The sequence below is a fragment of the Nipponia nippon genome, unplaced genomic scaffold, assembly GCF_047370975.1.
Source record: "Nipponia nippon isolate SJK-2023a ecotype South Korea unplaced genomic scaffold, ASM4737097v1 scaffold_3, whole genome shotgun sequence".
Taxonomy (NCBI): Eukaryota; Metazoa; Chordata; class Aves; order Pelecaniformes; family Threskiornithidae; genus Nipponia; species Nipponia nippon.
In genome coordinates, this window is record NW_028262347.1 from 30,727,202 (window position 1) to 30,748,509 (window position 21,308).

Below are 21,308 nucleotides of genomic sequence, written 5' to 3' on the forward strand. Positions count from 1 at the left end.
AAGGAACACCTCAAAGCTTACTACATTTGATTTAATTTTTTTATGGCAAAGCAGTTTGTAACTCTGGCTGTGTTTGCTATAGAAGGAATACTATAAAATAAAGCTTTCAGATTTTAATTTGTAGTTGCACAATAACACTATGGCAGTTGATTTCTTGCAGCGATTCCCATGAAAGTCCAGGCTCTCAGAATTCAATGCTTCCTGTCTCTGTTGTCAAGATAGAATAAAGACAACAACTGTTTCTATCTAGACCTGCTTCAAGAGGAACACATTAGTAATGACTATTTAGAATTTTCTAGTATAGATTTTAAAAGGAAATTCATTTAACAGTGTTTTTAGAAAAATGGTTAAGATATTTCCTTCTTTCAAACATGTGTGCAAGGAGAATCAAACCAAAAAGTGCTGTCCACAGCTACAGGAAGCCCTCGGCACCACCATGGTCAGTGACTAGTTCCAACAGTACTCCAGATCCAGGAGTCTCAAGTTTACTATAGGTTGTGTGTTGTATCTGTATTGATGTTGTACAATCTCAGGAAAATAATGGTGCAACTTCATAGTGGGCATCCAGGTAAAAGAAATTATGTTGGAGCCAGGAGTATTCTTTTACTTCATATTGCAAAAACTGGATAATTTTAATTTACCAGGCTGATAATTCATAAGCATGTAGAGGACAAGGCAAATTGAATGCATTCTACCATTTTGTTATGCGTTGTTTTTCTTCAGAATTGTGTAACTTCAAAGCAAAGTTTCCTAGTTCCTCATGGAAAGGACTTTCAGGCCATTTCATTGTCTTAACTGTCTGTTGCATTATATTTTTGTTACATATTTTATACAATCTGATAAGTTGTATTAGTTATATATTTTAATCCAATAAGAACAATTTCTCCCTTCAGATTTTTATTAACGCTTTAAGTATAATTATTTGATTTTTCCAGACTTTTGAATAAAACATACTTTATATGGTAAGATTTCCTTCTAAGTAACCTGTTCTTTCTAGATTGCTTATTTTCATTCTTGCCTTTTGTTTCATATTTTTTTCCTTCTTAAAATGATGTAAAAATTGCCCAGAAAGTCTATATTTAAGAGCGCGTGTTTGGATCTATCTAATGATACCCAATTATTTTTGCATAACTTGCTCTTGTTTTGTGGTTTGTTTTTTTTTTTTTTTTTTTCCATATTCTGCTCAGAATAAGGAATTTGTTTGCCGAGGACATGACTATGAAAGGCTGGAGGCCTTCCAGCAGCGAATGTTGAATGAGTTCCCGCATGCCATTGCTATGCAACATGCTAATCAGCCAGATGAGACCATCTTTCAGGCAGAAGCACAGTGTATCCACATAATCACAAACCCATACACTGCAGTTACGTCTTCTATGCTTTTAAAAAATGTAGGTACATCTATAGCCAATTTCAATCATGATGTGCCTCCACTGAAATAAATGGTAGGTGAGAATTCCCTTGCAATTTGTCCCAGTCACTCTGTTATGTTTGGAATTTTTTTGTGTAATTGTTGGTTTTATTTAAAAATCCCTTTGCAGGTTATTAAGATTCTTACTTTATCCAAAAATACTTGTAGAACTAGCACCGCTGTGATAATGGTGTATCAGTTCAAGTTACAGTAATTCAAGTTCTTACAATACAACAGAATGTTAGCATGGCATAACACATTGTGTGTAAGAATATATTTAATTAAATCCCTTTAGTCCATGTACTATTCCATGTAAGTAGCTGTATTTCAAAAATATGTACAAAATTTTTAACAAAACAGTACAAAGAAATCCCAAACCATCAAAAAAATCTCTCTAGATCCTTTTCCAAGCCATTAATAGTCTAGAAGCATTTAATGATACACACTTTTTAAAGAGTTTTTCTTTTGTCATGCTTCAGGAGTCAATATGCTTTGCTAATTTGAATGAAGTGGGATAGCCTTAACTCTTTACGTGTAGATTTGCAGATTTATGCAGTGACACCAATTCCAGAAAACCAGGAAGTCCTGCAGAGAGACGGCATTCCCAATAACATCAAGAGCTTTTACAAAGTAAATCACATCTGGCGATTTCGATATGACAGGCCATTTCACAAAGGGACTAAGGACAAGGAGAATGAATTCAAGGTAAAATACCATGCCATTTCCCAAGCTACTGGACCTATGGATTTATTTGTAACATCAACAATAGTTGTGTTATTGAAATGTCATCTACAGTTGTGTTATTCAGCTGAGTGTGGTATAACAAATTCTCTGGAGGAGACAGTAGCTCAGGTTTGACTATTTCACTTCTCATTTTAATTAAAATAATATGAAAAATATATGGGAGATGGGAAGGTCTTGTTGTGTATGGGAATAGGAGAGAAAAAAGTACCCATTTGTTCTTGCATCAGTGATATATAGAAGGCAGAACTGGAGACAACAGAGCGGGCTCCAAAGAAGTTTGTAAGGCAGATAGGAAAACATGGTTAAGTAATCAATCTGGGGTATGGATAGGATTGCCAAAAGTATATTTCCCTAGAGCAAGGGAGAGACAGTTTTGACTAAACTGCAGCATAATGTTCTGTTCCTGTGATATCAAGACTAGAAACTACCTCTGAACTTAGAGATTGTCTCGGGGAAGAGCAATAGTTCCTTCCCTAATATGTAAAAGACTTCTGTTCCTCCTAATAAAAATGTCACACTGAAAATTCACCTTACATTCTTCTGGCATAATTTTAATTCTGACCCATTAGAAACACTTACATCCTGACGCAGAATATATTCTGGTATTCAGACACACACAGAGAATTATCCCATAATAATTTTGTTATAAATTTAGAGGAAAGAACTGTAAGGGTAATACATTAGCTACATTAAGTCACTGCTGCCCTCTAATTAAAGCTTAGAGCTTTATTTTAAGTGTACAGCTTATATATATTTTGTGTACTGTCCTATGTGTTGATTTGTCATTTTACAAACCTCTTGCACAGTGTGTTTAACAGTAGTACATTTGAGTATTCCATCAACCATGCATTGTGGAATCTGAAATAGGATTCACAGAGGAGAGCTGGTCACTGTGTGATCTGTAAGTTGTTCTGCTTATGAACTCTATCTCTTCTCAGATGTTATCTCGGAAAGGAAATATTAAAATGCTAATTTAGTTGTGAGTGAGTTTTGGAGATTAGGGGACAGCGTGTAATATAGAATAATACCATGCTGAAGAGTGAAGAATCAGCAGAAATTACTGCTTAGTAGTAGATCCTAGGAAGTAAGGAGAAAAGTGAATGTCTTGGGCTTCTGGGATAGATATTTCAGTGGAAATTTGGATATTAATACTTTTTTTTAATGTATACTGTTACTTAAATGAAGGTATTCATAAAGACAACTGGGAATAATTAAGAAAAATACAGGAGCAAATTCATGAGATAAATTGGTTTTGTATATTGTAGAGTCTATGGGTGGAGAGAACCACACTGATCTTGGTGCAGAGTTTACCTGGGATATCTCGTTGGTTTGAAGTGGAGAAACGTGAAGTAGTAAGTATGAGACTGACTGCAATACGTATTGTGGGTTAATTTACTTCCTCATCCATATGTTCTTTGATGAACTACTTTAAGATTTGGTACCCATATCTAATTTCACTGAGCAAGTTTTCAAGCTGGCTACAACAAAATTATTTACAAAGTATTTTGAGTTGTCTGATTTCTCTTATCTTGAAAAGTGTTATTAAGAACCACCCTTATGATTCATTTAAACAGTTGAGGAAAAAAGAAGTTGAGAACAATAATGGGCAGCCAAAGGCAACATTTAATGTCAGCAAATGACTTTCTTAAAACTCAGCATGATGTAACGTTTAGTACTTAGAATATCTATAGCTTAACATATCTTTCAGTGTTCTTGAAAAGTAAACATTTTCCAAGTTCCTGTACTATACTGAATGCCATGTAGGTATATCTCTGGTCCGCCTAGAGCTCTGTTGAAGTTCCCAGATCTCGGCATGGGCAGGGAAGCATGCCTACACAGAACCTGTAGGAACAGGGTCTAATGTAGCAATCTGTTACTGACACATTGTAATTTCTTCTCCTGCCTTCTTGTTATATTTCTTAGAAAATCCTTAAATACGTTTCAGATGTATTCAGGAGTGCTCCTCATATAAAGATCTCTAAATAATTGGTCAATTGTTGAGCCCAGGAGTATAACATCTGTAACTATTTTCCTTCCTGTCAAAGCCAGTCTTACAATAGTCCCATTAAATATAGGGATACCATTGTACAACTGACTTTCTCTAAAACTGTATTGTGGTTTTCTTTCATAATAGCAATAAAATGTCATTTGTTCACCGTCCTCATATTCTCCTGTAGAAAATCAAAAATGGAATTTAGTAAAAATCAAAAAATTGTGTGTGACATGAGAAATTTTATTAGTTGACTCCTACTGAGTCCTTAGTAGGTTAATATGAGCCCTAATGTGAAGATCCTCAGTTTACGATTGCGTTACCATTATAGTCACCATTTCCAAAAGTTAACTGTAATAATTTTTCCTGGGTGTGTACTAGATCATGACTCAGATTTGTGCTTGTATGTTTTGGTGAATTATGGCAGCTGCAGGCCTGTACTCTTCCCATCACTTACCTTTCGCTTTTCCTGCAGTTCATGCTACCTGTGAGAAAAGCTTCCTCACCCGCTAGAAAGGAGGACAGGCACATCCCGCTCAAGGACTGCCCTTGACTATAACTTGATTATCATTTTAGCTCAAAGCTTATATTGAAACTCCTCATCCATAATGTCTAGTTGTTGACTTCACTTGGGAGGGGGGAACTAGCTTGCCCATACTTAAGCTCTGCTCTGTGCCCTTAAGCATGGTGAAGCTCTCCCTGACCTCAAGCCCAAGAAGTTACCAAGGACAGTTTAGCCCTGAATTCCAACGGTTCCACCACAGGCTGAAGTGTGTGAGTGTTTTGCAGCAAGGGCTGAATATCTCTCAAGGTCAGATAATTAATCTATAAGAGAGGAAGGGTTGTTTATTTTGGTCCTTGATTACATGAAAAAATTATCTCTGTGCTCCGAGTGTACACTCAGAAATTGTAACCCAGGTGAGAAGAACTTTTTCTGCCCCAATACTCTAGAACATAGAATAACGTTGTTTTCCTTTAAGAAATCAAAAGTTGCCTTTAATATATTTCATCTTTCAACTGAAGATTAAGTATGTTTGCAATGTTCCTCCCTCCTTTCAGGTGGAAATGAGTCCCCTTGAGAATGCCATTGAAGTCTTAGAAAATAAGAACCAGCAGCTGAGAACGCTGATTAGTCAGTGTCAAACTCGACAGATGCAAAATATTAACCCTCTCACGATGTGTCTAAATGGGGTCATTGATGCAGCAGTTAATGGTGGAGTTGCTAGATACCAAGAGGTAAGCAATTTTTTTTCTGTTATTAAAAATCTGTTATAAGACAGTTTCTTACTGATTTCTTTCTCTGTACAGATGAAAGTACTGTATCAATAATAGTTTTAATTATACCTATATTGCAGTTTTGGCTGAGGTGATGTTAAATATGTATACCTTTACTGAAACAACCGTTTTGCTGCAGATAGTCCTATAAACTTACTCCAGTAATGAGTTGATTTACAATTACCTTGCATTCTTTAGTAGTTCGTTTGGGGATTTTTAATGGAATAGTTAATTGTAACTATATTATTATAATATATTCCCTCCCCCCGCCCTTCTAGGTCAGGAGCTGCTTCTGGGTGACCAGTAAATTTACTTTTGTGTGCTGACATTCTAATTTTAAGATATATATGTATACACACACATATAAAATTCTTAAGAAATTTATTATCTTGATGAATCATGTTTTTCTAGATCCTTCTTCTTTCTCTTTTCCCAGTTTTTAAGGAAAGCTATTTTCTGAAAAAATCTAGTAAGAAATAATACATATAATTAAGAGAAGTCTAACGCTGGATTTGTTCCCAAAAGTTGTTCCTCATTATTATAATTTCTGAATCACCTTAGGAGAACCTTAAATGTTTGGGATGCTGTGTTTCCACAAAGTTCTGTGGAATTTTGAAACCGCAGTAAAAAGAATCGAAGAATACTTTTTTTCAGCCCAGCTTGATCTTCCTCCTAATAGTCTTATGAAATACTTGAGTCTGCTGGTTGTTCCTTTTCCATTGAAAATGTCAAGTTGAGTAATATTCTGTCCACTTGTCTCAAAGGCTGCAAGATTCAGTGTTCACTCCAACAGTGTTAAATTTGATAAAACTGTATCTAAATTAAACTACAAGAAATTGAATCTGCTATAGTGTTAGAATCTGTCAGCAAAACTGCAACGTTATGAAAATTGAGACTAAAGCAAAGCAGTACCATGTTCGATGTTTCCCAGCTGCCTTTAAACAACAACAACAAAACTGTTTAGTACAGTAAAGCACCACGAAAGGAGTCCCTTGAGAAACAGAGTCATGTCAGAGCTATGTCTGGTTTGAATTAGCAGTGTCAGAGCTAGCTCAGTGTCTCTGCATAGCTTGCCATTCTTCATGAGCATATTAAAGGTTCTAGCTTGCTCCTTTCTTATCTTTTTCTTAGCTGCAATTCTTGATCTAGACAGTCTTCATGTTTCGATTCCCTTCTGTCCTCTCCTCCTTTCTTGCTATATATCTAAAATAGGACTTCTCACCAATTTGTGTTGTAAACACCAAAACTGATAGAAATAGTTGAGATTTGGGTTTTTTTCCTATTGCACCTTCACTCTCTTTCCGTGTCCCTTTTTCAGTCTTTATATGTCTTCCTGCTGTCACTTTTTATCTTCTACCTTCCTTCTTTTCCTCTCCTCTGTAAATGCTTTTCTCTGCCTATCTGTTTCATTTGCTTTTGCCTTCTGCCCTGTACAAAGCTCAAAACTCAGTCAGTCTTGGAGCATGTGGTCTTGAGGTAAGCATGACCATGTCTTTACATATTACCCTCTTTTCCTTCGGCTAACTTTCAAGCTTTAAGAAGTGTAAGACCCAGCAAATAATGCTCTTGGGCCAGCTGCTGCCTTCTTGATTCTGCCCTCCTTTCCCTCCCCCCCCACCTTCCCTGCTCCTGATGGGATAAAAAGCACTTTGACCAGTATTGCAGGTGTTAAAGCTATGCTTTCACTGGTTTCAATACAGGAACATATTCCTGGAAAATCTACAGAAGTAATTATTATTGTGCAGCACCTTCCTGTGTGCTAAAAAATGGCTGTAGACTGAACTACTGATTTTTTTAAAATTTTTCTGAACACTGCTGGAAGAGTGTGTTTTGTGCCCACTAACACCTCTCAAACTGCAATTTGTACTGTACGTTACATTTCTTTTAGCTCCTTTACATGTGCTAGAAGAGTAGAGGCGCTTTCCCGATTAATTATTGGAAACCACCGGTTCCAAGAATGTTACCGGATTTAGTCAAATTCTGATTTTTTTTTTTTTTTTCTAAAGTACTGGTGACTTTATTTGAAGTTAGAGTATTACGTTTCTGACTCATATTACAGATCTGTATAAATCTCAGCCCAAAACCACTGGGACACCACCTGCTTGACACTGAAAGAACATTAAGCTTGTAGCTGAGGGGGTAAAAAAAATCAGCTGGTAGAAGTTTGGGATTTGGGATTTTAGCAAGTATCAGAGGGTTCCTTTTAACAATTTAAACATGAATTCTTGTAAGTCTACTTAGTGAAAGGAGCATGTGAAATAAATGTTCTTCATTAGAGTATCAGCATTTTCTAGACAGGTCTCAGCACTTCCTTGTTACGGGTTGTCACAGTATAAAGTTTTGGAACTGAATCAGAGGAAGGCGTATACTTATCTCCAGCTCCACTGCTCCCCATGTTTACTAATGATTCTGCATAGCAAAGACTTTAACAGCTGAAGTTGGATGGAGAACCTTGTAAAAAGTATGTGATGGAAATGCTAAGACAGGTGCAAAAGGAAAACGCAGCACAGAGCAGCCACTATTATCCTCTCAGCTCTATGGATAGAAAACCATGTATATGTATAGGTATGCGTACGGACACTTTTTGTGACAAATGCATTCTTGAGAAGGTCTAGAAATCTCCCAACTGAGCAGCTGGGAGCTTTACAGAACAGTGTCAAGAATTGTTGTAAATTCAGTATAATCCCCTTGCAGGGTAGGATAGGTGCCATGTTAAGAAAGATGCAGTCAAGAACAAACAGGGGAGTGCTATGTCCAGGCCATTGCTGGTGGGTAAAATGACTTCGGGGTACTATAGCTGGTGCAATTTGAGCATTGGAGATGGGGTGGAAAGTCATGTGAGCTCATGAACACACCTGGATGTTCGTCAGATGCTCCTGAAGTAAAAAGTTTGGCTTTTTGACATCAATGTCACTGTGAGTTCTTTAAAACATTATTTATATGAAGAGTGAATAAGATGATGATGTCACAGCTCCAATACATATAATAGCATACAATTCCATGCTGTTCTTAAGCTATCTTTATATTTAAGGGATAATGAAGCTCCTAGTATGAAAAGACAGGAAAATCTAACTCTCTGTAATTATTTGAAACTCCTATGTCCCAATTAATGGGGAAGGGATATTTAGTTCAGGTGACCTGTGTTTGGTTTCAACTCTGGTGTGCAGGTTTCCAAATTTGATTCAGGATCTGTGCTGGACAACTGGTAAATTCCACTCAAGAGTGGCTACATCTTATTTGCTCATAGTCTCCACCAGTGCATATGTGAATAATTAATTATTTAGCATTTATTATCCTCTATTGCAGTAGAAAGGAGCTTTTGTTTCAAAAAATATCTAGAAATTTGTTTAAAAAACAGTGGTGTGTTCTTACTCTATGTTACTTTGTGATTTTATTCTGCTTAGGCATTCTTTGTCAAAGAATACATCTTGAACCATCCAGAGGATGGGGAGAAGATCACGCGCTTGAGAGAGCTGATGCTCGAGCAGGTAAAGTGGGGAAAAGACTGACTAGGTGGCCTGCTCAGCTGTTCTAGCTAAAAGTGTCCCAAAATAAAATATAAAATTTCAGAGGTAAATAATAGCCCAGTAGTCTTCAGTATCTTCTGAATTAGATTCTAAGTAGACAGCAACTTCCTATACGAGCAGGTTTCTGGGTCACGTTAATATTTTTTTCCCTAGTCCTTTTCCTCATCATATTAATCACTTCAAACTATTCTAAATTAAAGGTTGAATGAGTGGTAAGTTTTTGTCTTGTGATGCTTATATGCAAATATTTGCACACCACATTTTACCACTACTACAGAATAAACATTGTCTCATGGAAACATTTGATGGCTTCAGCAAATATTTGTATGACGTATTTTACCAATACTACAGAACAAACATTTTCACTACAAGGTTTAGCATAAGAGCAAAAAAAACCTGAAAAATCTTATTACAGTGGAAGACATCTAATAATAATTGCTGAAGTAGGTAGGCAGTAAACGAAACACCAAGTGATTAAATTAAACAGATGAGTATGCTATGCATTATATGATTTTTGCAGCCTCAAATATGAAGTGTCCCCATTTGGAAATGCTGAAATAAATTATATTCATTAAATGATCTTACTAAGTATTTCAGCTTTTTTAACTGACATTTACCTATCTTTGTTCTATGCAGCATGTTGAAATTTCAAACTTTATTGCCAGCTTGGGATAAAGAGGTCAGAGTATTGGAATTTAGCAAGATGGAAATTCCATTTTTCATCAGCATTGTGGTATCTTTTGGTTGGAGCAGCCAAAGGGACAGATCCTCAGACAGTACAAATCAGAATAGGTTCACTGAGCTCACTTTAATTTCCTTTAGATAACGTATAGTAATTTACATTGCAGTTTCATTTTTTTAAGCTGTAGTTAATCTCACTAACCCTTACAATTTAAAACTGGAGTTAATAACTTCCTATGACAAAAACTTGAATTCCAAGTGACAGCAGTTAAACCCTGTGGCACCCACAGATGATTTAACAGAAAACGCAGAGCATTGAGAAGGGGCGGGATGGCTCTGTGCGTGGATGGATGTGCTGCAGTCCTGACCCCGGGTCAGTGAAGCTGTGCAGCTGTGTGCCCGCTCACAGGCTGCCTGAAAACGTCAGCCAGGAGCTCTCATCCAAAGATATTACAGCATAGTGTAGCTATGTTGTTTTTAAATTTGACTTTATCTGATTCCTCATGTAACCAATTCAGTATTTTAAATGCCTGTGACCAAATCTGAGCAAGATTAGAGTTTTAGCAAGGTTATTCTGAAGCTTGTTATGCTTTGTGTCAAGAATACACATAAAGCCACCACTTACTGAGGTCTCTGGGGAGTTATAATAGGATAGGGAACCATAGATCATTGAAAATATATTACAGGGTCTCTGGTGGATGTGGCCATTGCTGCTGTTTCATGCTTTTTATAGCTGTTCTTGTAGAAAACAGCTCTTTATTTAGGGTTTAGAATGCTCCTTTGCAAAGTTGCCATTTATCCAGATTTTTCACTAATTTATCTATGGTGGTTTCTTATATTAGAGTTGAATTTGCATAGGCCAAATCTTTGGGAAAGTTGAATAGTAAAATGGGAAGAGGCATAAATCCTCTTGTGTATTACTGGGTTTGGCTTTAGGCCTTGTTTGATTACAGGTCTGTCAGGGATTTAGATGCTTTTAATACAATGTGCATTTTGTTGGACTTTTTTTTATTAGTATCCTAATTGATGATGAAAGCTTAAAGAAAAAGGATCAAAAATATATTCTTCCCCTCTTTCCTCCTGTCTCTTCTGCAGGCTCAGATTCTAGAATTTGGCTTGGCAGTGCACGAGAAGGTGGTGCCGCAGGACATGAGGCCATTGCACAAAAAGCTGGTGGATCAGTTCTTTGTGATGAAGTCAAGCTTGGGAATACAGGTATGTAAGCAGGTGCATGGATAAACCAGGTTTAGCTTCAGTAAGGGCTGTTTCATTTTGCTAAGCAACAAATAGTGACATCTTTTGGTTGTTTGCCCACATTACAACTTGCAGAAGTATTACAGTACCACAAAGTGAAGAGAAAGTTAATAAACTTTCCATACAGTGCAGAGACAAATAGTCACATTTTACTAAAGGGAAATTATCATCAGTGGAAAGTTAAGATATTTTTCTTGCTAATGATGAAGCTGATCCAAAATGCAGATATAACTATTCAAATGACTAACTGTATCTTACAAAATGCTTAATAACATTACGTTCATTTTAATTATTCTTCTTGTAACAACTCACCAGGAATTTTCTGCCTGTGTACAAGCTAGCCCTATTCATTTCCCAAATGGAAGTCCTCGTGTATGCCGAAATTCCATACCTGTTTCTATGAGCCCTGATGGTGCCAGGGTAATACCACGACGCAGGCAAGTTAATTTACTAGAAACTGATAGATTTTGTTACTCATGGAAGATGACCCGTAAAATACTTTTATTGTGTGCACGGTTCCTTGTATGGTCCGCATGAAGTATCTTCAGTCATTAATAGCTGATATATATATATATATATATATACTTTCTCCCTTCCCCCCCCCGTCCCCCCCCCCCAATAACTCCAAATTAAACTGTGGAGATTAATAAACATGCGCTGTTTTCACATGAAAAATTATGACTGGCAACTAGAGTTAACCATTTTGTATTTCATTATTCATATAGTCCCTTGAGTTACCCAGCTGTCAATCGGTATTCATCCTCATCACTGTCATCCCAAGCTTCTGCTGAAGTCAGCAATATCACTGGGCAATCAGAAAGCTCCGATGAAGTTTTTAACATGCAGGTACAAATTATTGTAATTCTTCAAACTAAACAGAATCTTTCTTACAAGGCTATTTACTAAATTAATGCTTCTATCATTTCATTCAGAAATCTAAAGTTATTGCTGATACTTCTTTTAAAAAACAAATCTTTAAATGGGCTTTTAACCTCCTTAACTTAGAAAGAACAATTTTTATGTAATTGTTTTTTCTTCTTTAACTTAGAGCATGAATTTTTTACAAAAGTAACATGCAGTAATGCACTGATGCAAAGTCATCTGACCTTACATAGACTTTTCTGTCCATTTGTCACAGTTATGATGTAATTATTTCAATATATTAATTTCATTTCTATTTATTTGATATTTTACTACATGTTTGTGTAGTTACATTAATGCTTTTTATACTGGTTTGCTATTTTGAAATACTGAAAAACTAGTCTAATAAATTACAAGTTCTTGAAAAGTACATTATAAATTTTTGAAAAGTATGTTATAAATTTTAGTTTTCCAAACCAGTAAGTGTCATGTGGTAACAACAGCATCTCTTCTATACGCAGCCTAGTCCATCTACCTCAAGCCTGAGTTCCACTCATTCTGCTTCACCTAATGTGACCAGTTCTGCTCCATCCAGTGCCAGAGGTCAGTGCTCGTCTCCCATGGTAAACCAAATTAAATGGTTCTTGATACATTACACAGCTGAATTTCTGCATGATATCACTGGTCAGACATCAAATTTAGCCAATTATATGAGAAATAGGAATTATTGGAGATAGAGGATTTCTTTGTCATAAGTGTAGAATTGAAATGTCTGAGTTTTCACTGCATGAATTTAATCACTTGACACATTTGTATTCTAGCCTCTCCTCTGTTGTCTGACAAACATAAGCATTCCCGAGAAAACTCTTGCCTGTCCCCAAGAGAGAGGCCCTGCAGTGCTATCTACCCTACTCCTTCGGAAACCTCACAGGTAGGAAGCTTGTTGGGAGGCCTCTGAACACAAGTAGCTAAGAAGACGATAAAGGTGCTTGTTGAACTTCAAGCAGATTCAGTGTCTGCTCATTGCTGTTAATTTTCAAGGGGTTTTTTTTGTTTTTATAAGCAAATGCTCAAAAATATTATACATGAAAGAGATGTGAATAGACTACATGGTGCTTGATCGCATTTCTGCTTGATTTGTCTAGGTTTAGATCTGGTTTTGATATTTACTCACTGCAGTGAGAGAGATGCAAAGACTTGCCAGATGACACAGCCTGCTTGTGTGAAACAGCAGCGTTGGTTCAATCTAGGGAAGAAGAAAGAAAGAAAAACCGTTATCATGGCAGTTGTCCATGTTGACCTCCCCTTTATTTCTTCTGAAATAGCTAATCCTAGCCACTGTGAGATAATAACCCACTCCATGTGGCAATTCCTTTTTCTCAGTGTAGTTTCAGAAAAGAAAGATAGATTTTGTTACTCCAGAGAAAAGAATGAGTTGAGTTCTTACCTTAAAATTACTGTTACGTAGGTCTGTATGAAATTTGTATCTTTTGAGGTATCGGAAATACAAAATGAGCTTGGTGAGCTGGCCAATTTTGAATCCTTATTTCATCTTTTCTTCTTAATGGACCTACTTTCCTAAAGTGCTTTCCTTTAACACAGTTGCTCTTTTAACCCATGCTATCACACAATGCACTTCTTGCTGAAGCTGAGAAAGACGAGAATATAAGTACAGTGTGAAAGGCCCTCGTCTCAACACTCTTATTTTCACCAGAAATTTTGCCTCTGATAAAAAAACCACCTTGGTAGTCTATGATCCTTTATTTTATAAATGATTTGTTGGTTTCTCATTAGTTGTATTCTTGTCCCTTGCTGCTTCAGTTATTGAATTGGCTTTTGATTTCATTTTTTCCTCTTTTCTCTTTAAGCCCTCATGCTGTTACCTGAGGGCTTAAGAAGTAATACTGAAGCTTAGCCAGACTTAAGGGCAGTTCTCAGGAACTACTTACTGATATATCTACTGGGCACTTTCTCAGTGGTAGTGGAGCCAAACCAAACATACAGGAAAGACCAGGAGATGTTCTATAAGTAAAGCGGTTTTACAGTTTGCCGCAAAGAAAAAATTATCCCATTTTTGCTCCCAGACTGCAAACTCTTGCTTTGCCAAGTGGAATGTGACTTCTATCCCCCACTCTACCCGAGATTCGATAAGGGAGGCTGAGGAGCTCGTAGGCCCAGTCTCCACTCTCTCTGAGACTCGCCCAGCAGGAAAATCTCCCAATCTGTCTCTACCCTCAGTCTCCCAAGAGAGGGTAAGTAGAAAACTAACTTGCTCGTACAGTGAAGTATGTTTCAAAGGTGAGAAGGTCTGACAGTTTCTTTCTGCCCTCGTAACCATAAATGAGGAGATATCTTTCTGGGGAAAGGTGCAATTTCTTTCTTTGGTGCTCTATTCCCCAAGCAGTAAAAATGGACCATGACCAGAAACAAAATGCTGATTCTCTGCCTTCTGATTAAAAAGAGGAAAATAAATCCTCAGGACAATTCTGAGGAGATATCTTAGAGATACCTGCAACTCTCATTAGAATTTAGAGGCTCAAACTGTTCCTTGTCCTTTCTATTTTTGTTCTAACACCAGTTAACCTTAATAGTCTTGGTTGGAGCTTCACACTAAGTTCATGAGGAATGGACCACCCATTTATGAATGTCTTTGTTATGGCTTAATGAATGCAATTTTCACAACAGTTTTTCAACTGGGAAAGATGAGATACACAGGCAAATTCCTGCACTTGAAGTCCTTTCAGGCCATAGCTACCTCATTTAAGGAAGTTTGATGGACTTCATAGAACAAGACCACAGCAGTACTGTATCCGCTTCCCTCATTGAAATTGATGCTCAATGTTATCTATGTACAGGTGTTTTCAGTCAAAATCCATTTGTGCTTGCTTTTTGATCTCTGGCTGAGTGATTGTACAGTGTCTCTCCATCTTTTCCCATACTCTGAAGAGGAATGCCTGCTGCCATTGACTGGTCAACAAGCCTCCTTAGTTTTTGCACTATTATTCTTTCTAATGGAGCTTTTTGGGTTTCACATTTTTGAGTTTTTTTGTGTCTCATTAAACATCCTGTGATTGCTCTTGTTCTTCCATACGGTTTTATATTTCATTATTTTAGTATGTCCTCGTTTTTCTGTATTTCATTCAGCTTTTGTCTCTTTACCTCCGCCAATTTAGTTGCTTTTTCAGCCTTTGCTCTTTACCTTCACAACAGAAAATAGACTTCAACACTTGCCCACCAGATCCTGATGCACTGCAGACTCACTAGGCAGTGAACATTCAATCCAGACCAGGCAGGAACATATGATCACATTTTCCGTCACATTAGAATATGCATGTAGTTGCACCACCTTAGTTTAATGGTAACTCCAGAAAAACAGATATTACCTGATCCAGTAGGACTCTTGTACAGCATGGATAGGCAAACCTAGTGTAGCTCAAAGTCTACCAAAGCATTCTCTCTGAGATGTTGTTTCAAGTCAAGTTGAATTGGCCAAGTATTTGTTCCTCACTTTGTAACATGGAGCTGCAACATTAGACCAATGATGATTACTTCGCAGCTGGGTTTGCCATCTGGTGGAACCACAGCATAGTGCTTTGCTGATTCTGCTTGGTCCTCTGTGAACAGAGGAGGAGATATAACAATTGGATTTGATTTGATTTGGATTTCACTGATTGTCTGATCTTGCTTTAAAAAAAAAAGGAAGGAAAAAAAAGTAAAGTTTGTCTGTTTTCATTTCCTTTGGAAAGTACATCTGAATTACTTGTAGAATTAACTGTATGTTGTTTACATCTGTTACTAAGATAAACTAGTGACCCATGGATTATTTGAATGCTGCCAAAAGAAATAACTAGTGGAATCTTAAAATTGTTTCATAAATTCACTGTGATTTTTTTTTTAAATAAATATTCAGAAAAGGAAAGACAAACACACTTTATGGGTCAGCTCTTATCCACAAGAGAACTAAGAACGCTGCTACCAAAAAAGTCAGGGTTGGAAATAATACACTGCTCTTCTAAGATGACAGCTGTGACTTGGACATTGTCAAACATTACACCTTGTTTAGATCCTGATTCTGCAATGAAATTATCGCAAATCTATCCCTGCAGTTGTTTAGTAATCTATCAAGATACCACTTGAGGAATGAGCCTTTTTTTTTTTTTGGGAGTTGGAAACTGTCAGAACTCAGTACATAATAATCCTCCCCCTGATTCCAGTGTGTACAGTTTTCAGAAAACTAGTCTACTCCCTATTTATATACACATATTTTTATTAAACTATTTACGTTCTTAGGTGATGCTTATCACTCTACCTCCAAAGTAGACCTGTGTGGCGGGGATAATAATAAAAAGATACTTGTTTTCTTAAAGGCTACTGAAATACAACAGCAGCTATGCATAAACCATGCTGTTCTCAATTTACAGAGAATGCTGTTTAATCACATTGGAGACGGTGCTTTGCCACGAAGCGATTCCAATTTGCCTGGCCCTGACAAAGGTGAGTGGAAATGCTGCATCATACCAATCTTAGAAGCAATGAAAATATAATTAATCTGTCATATTCCTTTAGAATGCTAATTTTTTTGAGTGTATATTGTCATCTCCAAGTTTCAAAACATTCTAACTAACTAAATTATGCTAACACTCAAAACACTTTGCCAAAAAGGGGGCAACATGGTGTTCGTTTGAACTGAGTGTTGCACTCGGAAGGGCCCAGAAGTTTGCGGGAAGGGGGGATGGGGCAGCAGGTTGCAGCGGGCTGCCTGTGAGAGCTGTCCTTTCTGCTTCTCGAGAGACATACGGGGTGATGAACCCTGGAGATGAACTTCTGGAGACTGGGGCAGAGAGAAGCTAAAGAGATGGATAGAGTCCTGGAGTTTGGTACCTGCAAGTCCTCTTTACCACATATAAGTCACGGTGCTTTTGGTTACACTTTGATGGAAGAGAAAAGACCAGTTAGTGGTTTGTTGGTGGTTTGGGTTTTTGTTTTGTTGTTGTTTGTTTTGTTTTTTGTTTTTAATTAAAGTAAATGAGAAACCTATGAATTTCCATAGACAAAATATTGCTTTCTATAATTTTGCACATGGGGAAATTCAATATTGTTGGCACAGTTGTTGTGCCAAGATTTCATGTGCTCCACATATATAACATGCTCCATTATTTCATTATGCTCTGCCCTTTGGTGGTACCCTGAATAAGGGATACCGTAAAACAGGTGTATTGAAAATAAATATTTTAAGAATATACTGTAACAAGAACTGACCAGGAATCAGATTTTCATCAATAAAAGCTGATTTTCATAAGTATTTTTGTGTCCAAGTTTTTCTGAAAGCTCAAGTGTGGAATTTTTCACAGGGCTGAAAAACATGAAATAATTTAACATGGAAATGGAAAAACTTTTCCACTGGCCTATGCAGCCAAGTACATTACAGAATTGTTAAAATAAAATATTCTCTCCTGGAGACTTTAGGAGTCCAAAGAACTGACTGCTTAGATGACTTAAAAGAAAAAAAAAAAAAGGCTTGTCAAGAGTTTCAGGCATTTGAAGTACCCAGGTCTGATGCCAAGTCATTTTTAGGATGAGGGCAAAACTTATACTGCTAAGTGACAGCCTACAATACAAAGCAAACAATGTGTTGCATATTTTGGCAATAAAAAAGCAAAATGATCCTCTAGAAACTAGATTATTCTGTGCACTGTTCTCAGGGTCAACTAATGTGCAATTATACTGGAACAATATTGTTATAGATATGAAACAAATATTATTTGTACTGTACTTCTTGTATTAAGTGTGGTATATACTGGTGTAGTGGGATTCCAGTCCTTCTGAGAGCCCTTGGTGTTGCTATAATAGCAATAACTGATACCATCAGTTAGCAACAATAGTTTGCTTTTCACTTCATCTTTGTAAATGAGCACAGAGCCCCTGCATGTGGTTCTCTGCTCACAATTATGAAATAAGCAGACAAGAAGGAAACTGTCATGGCAAGGCAAGAGGTTTGAGGCTTTGAAGGTGGGGGCATTTTTTGGTGGTGGGTTTTGGGTTTTTTTTTTGGGGGGGGGGGGGGGAAGGGAGGAGGTGTGAAGCAGTTTTTTCCACCTTTTTACAGGATGTGTAAGAAAAATTGTGGGGTTTAAGACAGCTTTGGTCTTGTCCATGTTAAATGCCCTGTCTTTCTGTCTATCTGACTTCTTTCCAATATTGGTGACTCCTTGATAACATGAGATAATCCAGTTCTATTAAGGAATCTGTTCCAGGCCTTACAGGATCATTCAATTATAAAGTCACAGAATTTGGTAGAAGTCGCACAGACAAATGCAACAGCCAGTTTTATACATGTGAAGGTGTTAGTTTACATGATCAAGCAGAGATCCTCGATGATGGCTACAAACAGCATATAGATATTTTCTTAGTCCACAATAATTTTTCATTTGATTTTTTTCAGACATCTTCATTTCTTTCAATTTTTACTCCCTCCATTTTGTGCCCTTCTTTCCACCTTCTTTCAATTCTGAATTTGTAGCCTATGCAGACAACAAAAGACTGTTAGCACTGAAAGCTTTCTGAGGGAGGCTGATTGGAATTTGGCAAGTTCCTTTCTCTAGTCCCTTCTGTATATAAAATGACTTAATGGAAACAGTTTATGAATAGTCTGTTCCCCTCTGCCTAGAAACATTTAAATAGGACTCTGGTGCAAAGATAAGCTTGAAGCCTGTTAATATAATCAGTTTATCTCCCTTTGTGGCTGGATTTGCGGTGCACCAGAGTGCTATCTCAGCTGCTACTGTTGCTGATGGTCCCACCTGCTATACAATCGCAAACTGACCGGAGGGCCAGATGCATACATCAGGCAACCAGAAGATTGACGGCCATTATTTAAGAGCTTTTCAAATGCTGATGTAATCATGAGAGCTTTTCAGGCATGCTTGTTAAGTTGTTTAACATTTTCACTCTGTGTATTTTTACCCTCTTGGGTAAAGGCAAGTTAGAGAGCTAGAAGTGTTGACGCCTATATCGGCTTTTTCGTTCTCTTCCAGCTGTAAATACCACCCCCAGCAGCTGGAGCCTGGACAGTGGGAAGGAAGCCAGAAACACATCAGAAAGTGGAAAGCTTATATCTCCTCCTGTACCACCAAGACCTGCACAGACTGGTGAGTTAATGGACATTTCAGGCTAAGCTTCAGTAAAAAAAATTACTTGAGGGCTTAGGTTCTTTCCACTCTGGTTAATTTTTAATTTCTTGGGCAGGTTAATTTATTATTTGATTACTTACATGGAAGGCTGTAGAACTGCCTCCGCAGGTATTTTCATCTTGTTAATGTTCTCTCTAGCATTGTTTCCAATACTCGCCCCTTCACTTAATGACTGAGTAGTTTCAGACAGTTCATGCTGGTACTGGGGAGGATGATCAGATTTAATCTTTTGATCTTATGATAATTGGAGGTTAGCAATCAGAAATGATCATTAACCACAAAGAATCTTACCGGACAGAAAATGCACAGCAATCATGGAAGTATATGAGTTCTGTTACTATAACTAATTTGCCTTTCAAAAGATTAATTTCTATTTAAAGGAAAGGCTGCTTAAGTGGTACTGTAAATATAATTGCTCTCAAGGGAGTGAAGACGCTTTTTGTGTTTTAGACTTACGCCTCAAAGTATGTCCAGGCATGTTTGCAGTATATTTACAGGTAAATGCTTGATGTAGGTACATTATGTATTGTCTTTTTTCTTATTTGACATACAAATAGATAACATATTTCTTAAGAAGAAAAAGAGGAGGGGAAAAGCTATTATACTGACTTTTTTTGAATCCTGTTGTCATTTGATAGGATGTAAACCAATTTATAGTGATATAAAATTTGTCAGAGAAGACAGATGCAGAAATTTCTTATTCTTCATTGTTTGTAATGCAAGATAATCCTGAGAACAAAGTACAATAAACAAAATCTCTAAAACTGTTTGCAGCCATCAGGCAAGTACCTAGAGGGAACCAGAGATAATCCTTGTGTATAGAATGATCTTCTAGATACTTAAAAAGGTTTCTTAGTGAAAATTGTAATGCCAAGAGTGCACTGAAATCTTTCTGACTTCACAGCATCACCAGCAAGACACATAGCCTCCGTTTCCCCTTCTCCTGCTGGCAGATCACCAATGAAGGTACTGTCTTATTGCAGTGAATCACCTTTCTGGGACAGGTTGTATGTGTTGTGGGATAGATACTATATATTTATTATACGTTATTTGGGATTATATTATGTTTTCCTTTTGTTATTATATGCCTGTACAAAAAAACATTCACAAGAATAAGTAGCCATAACAATTACAGCAGCTCTGAAGATTTTCAAAACTGCAGGCAAGAAACCTAATCTTCAGACTTTTTAGCCTCTGAATATTAGGCTTCTCACCTACATGGATAATCAAGCTCACCTGAGTCAGTGGACAGAAAGGGCGTGTAAGAAATAAATGTAAGGCATGCCCGATGGTCCACCTAGTCCAGAATTCTGTCTCCAACAGTGGCAAAAGGGAAGATGCCATCTAAGGAGAACCTGTTGTGCAACCCATTCCTCTTACTCCTCCAGCATCCAGAGCTGTTGGATTAGGAGGGTGTGTTAGAGAGTAATCCCTGCTTCAGTTGTTTTAATATCCATTTCCTCTGCAGAATGATCCAGGGAGGTTGTATAAGAAGTTGGAAGTAGTTTGAAGCCTGCCAGTAGGAAACATTAAGCACAGGCAATAAGCATTTGTTCTTCTCTGGCAGTTAAACACCCAGAGCAATTGGGGATCCAGGCTAAACTGAGCAGGTTTCATTTCTGTTTCAAGATATTTGAATGTGTTGGTACCCACTTGTTGCACAACAGCTTATTGGCTGGAAAACTTGACCAGGAAATCTGTGTCTTCCACAGCACTGGAGGACATGAACATGCAGCCTGCACCCCAGTACTGACAGACTGCACAACATAGCCTCGGGGATAGCCTCTTCCACTCCATTGAAGGAGAGAGAATTCTGCAGTTAGAAATATGAGGGTCAACAACCTGGAAGGATAGCAAATAGAAAGGAGCATGACTGGTGCTTCAGGCACTCAGGTGTGAGGGCAGGGGGGGACAGCCCTGCCAAAGTGGTTGTCCCTCAGCTACCCAATGCCTAACTAATGCTGCAGAGGTAACGCATCTCCTGAGGAGAAGCAAAGTAGCACCCCAAAAGGCCTCCTTTCCCCTTGAGGTCCCTAGTCACAAGTCCACAGCCATTCTCCCATTTGTCATCCCATGAACCTGCAACTTTTCCACTTGTGGCTGCACAGTGGTCCAGGTTCAACATGGAGCAATTGTGCTGGCCATCTGAGTGCCCCATAGCCCTATTACCATAGTATGCCTGCTGCTGAAATGAGCACCGATCCCAGGTTTCGCACTAGCTGCTTACTAGGCAGCTCTTCAGAGCATTAGGTTCTTGTACAAAAGGTGAGCAACTCTTCCTTTTTTCCTAAATGCACTCAGTACTGATGATTCTTAGGGGTGTTTCAAGCTCGTCCTAATATCTTATTCTAAAGGCCTGGACAGAATTTAAGCATTTT

General features: G+C 37.6%; 1 protein-coding gene across 4 annotated transcripts in view; it reads left to right on the forward strand.

Moving 5' to 3' along the window:
- The window catches only part of DOCK4 (dedicator of cytokinesis 4), a 254,113-nt gene that overhangs the window by 227,804 nt on the left and 5,001 nt on the right, over window positions 1-21,308 (forward strand). For 2 of the 4 annotated variants that reach the window (XM_087765670.1, XM_087765671.1), the window contains 14 exons: window positions 1,188-1,329; window positions 1,947-2,113; window positions 3,418-3,504; window positions 5,202-5,378; window positions 8,822-8,905; window positions 10,721-10,840; window positions 11,195-11,316; window positions 11,605-11,725; window positions 12,262-12,343; window positions 12,562-12,671; window positions 13,825-13,992; window positions 16,162-16,234; window positions 18,775-18,888; window positions 19,835-19,896. In XM_087765670.1, the coding sequence (XP_087621796.1) occupies window positions 1,188-1,329; window positions 1,947-2,113; window positions 3,418-3,504; window positions 5,202-5,378; window positions 8,822-8,905; window positions 10,721-10,840; window positions 11,195-11,316; window positions 11,605-11,725; window positions 12,262-12,343; window positions 12,562-12,671; window positions 13,825-13,992; window positions 16,162-16,234; window positions 18,775-18,888; window positions 19,835-19,896 (1,629 nt within the window). The remainder of the gene's footprint in view (window positions 1-1,187; window positions 1,330-1,946; window positions 2,114-3,417; window positions 3,505-5,201; window positions 5,379-8,821; window positions 8,906-10,720; window positions 10,841-11,194; window positions 11,317-11,604; window positions 11,726-12,261; window positions 12,344-12,561; window positions 12,672-13,824; window positions 13,993-16,161; window positions 16,235-18,774; window positions 18,889-19,834; window positions 19,897-21,308) is intronic. The other 2 variants (XM_087765672.1, XM_087765673.1) reach the window with 1 other exon arrangement.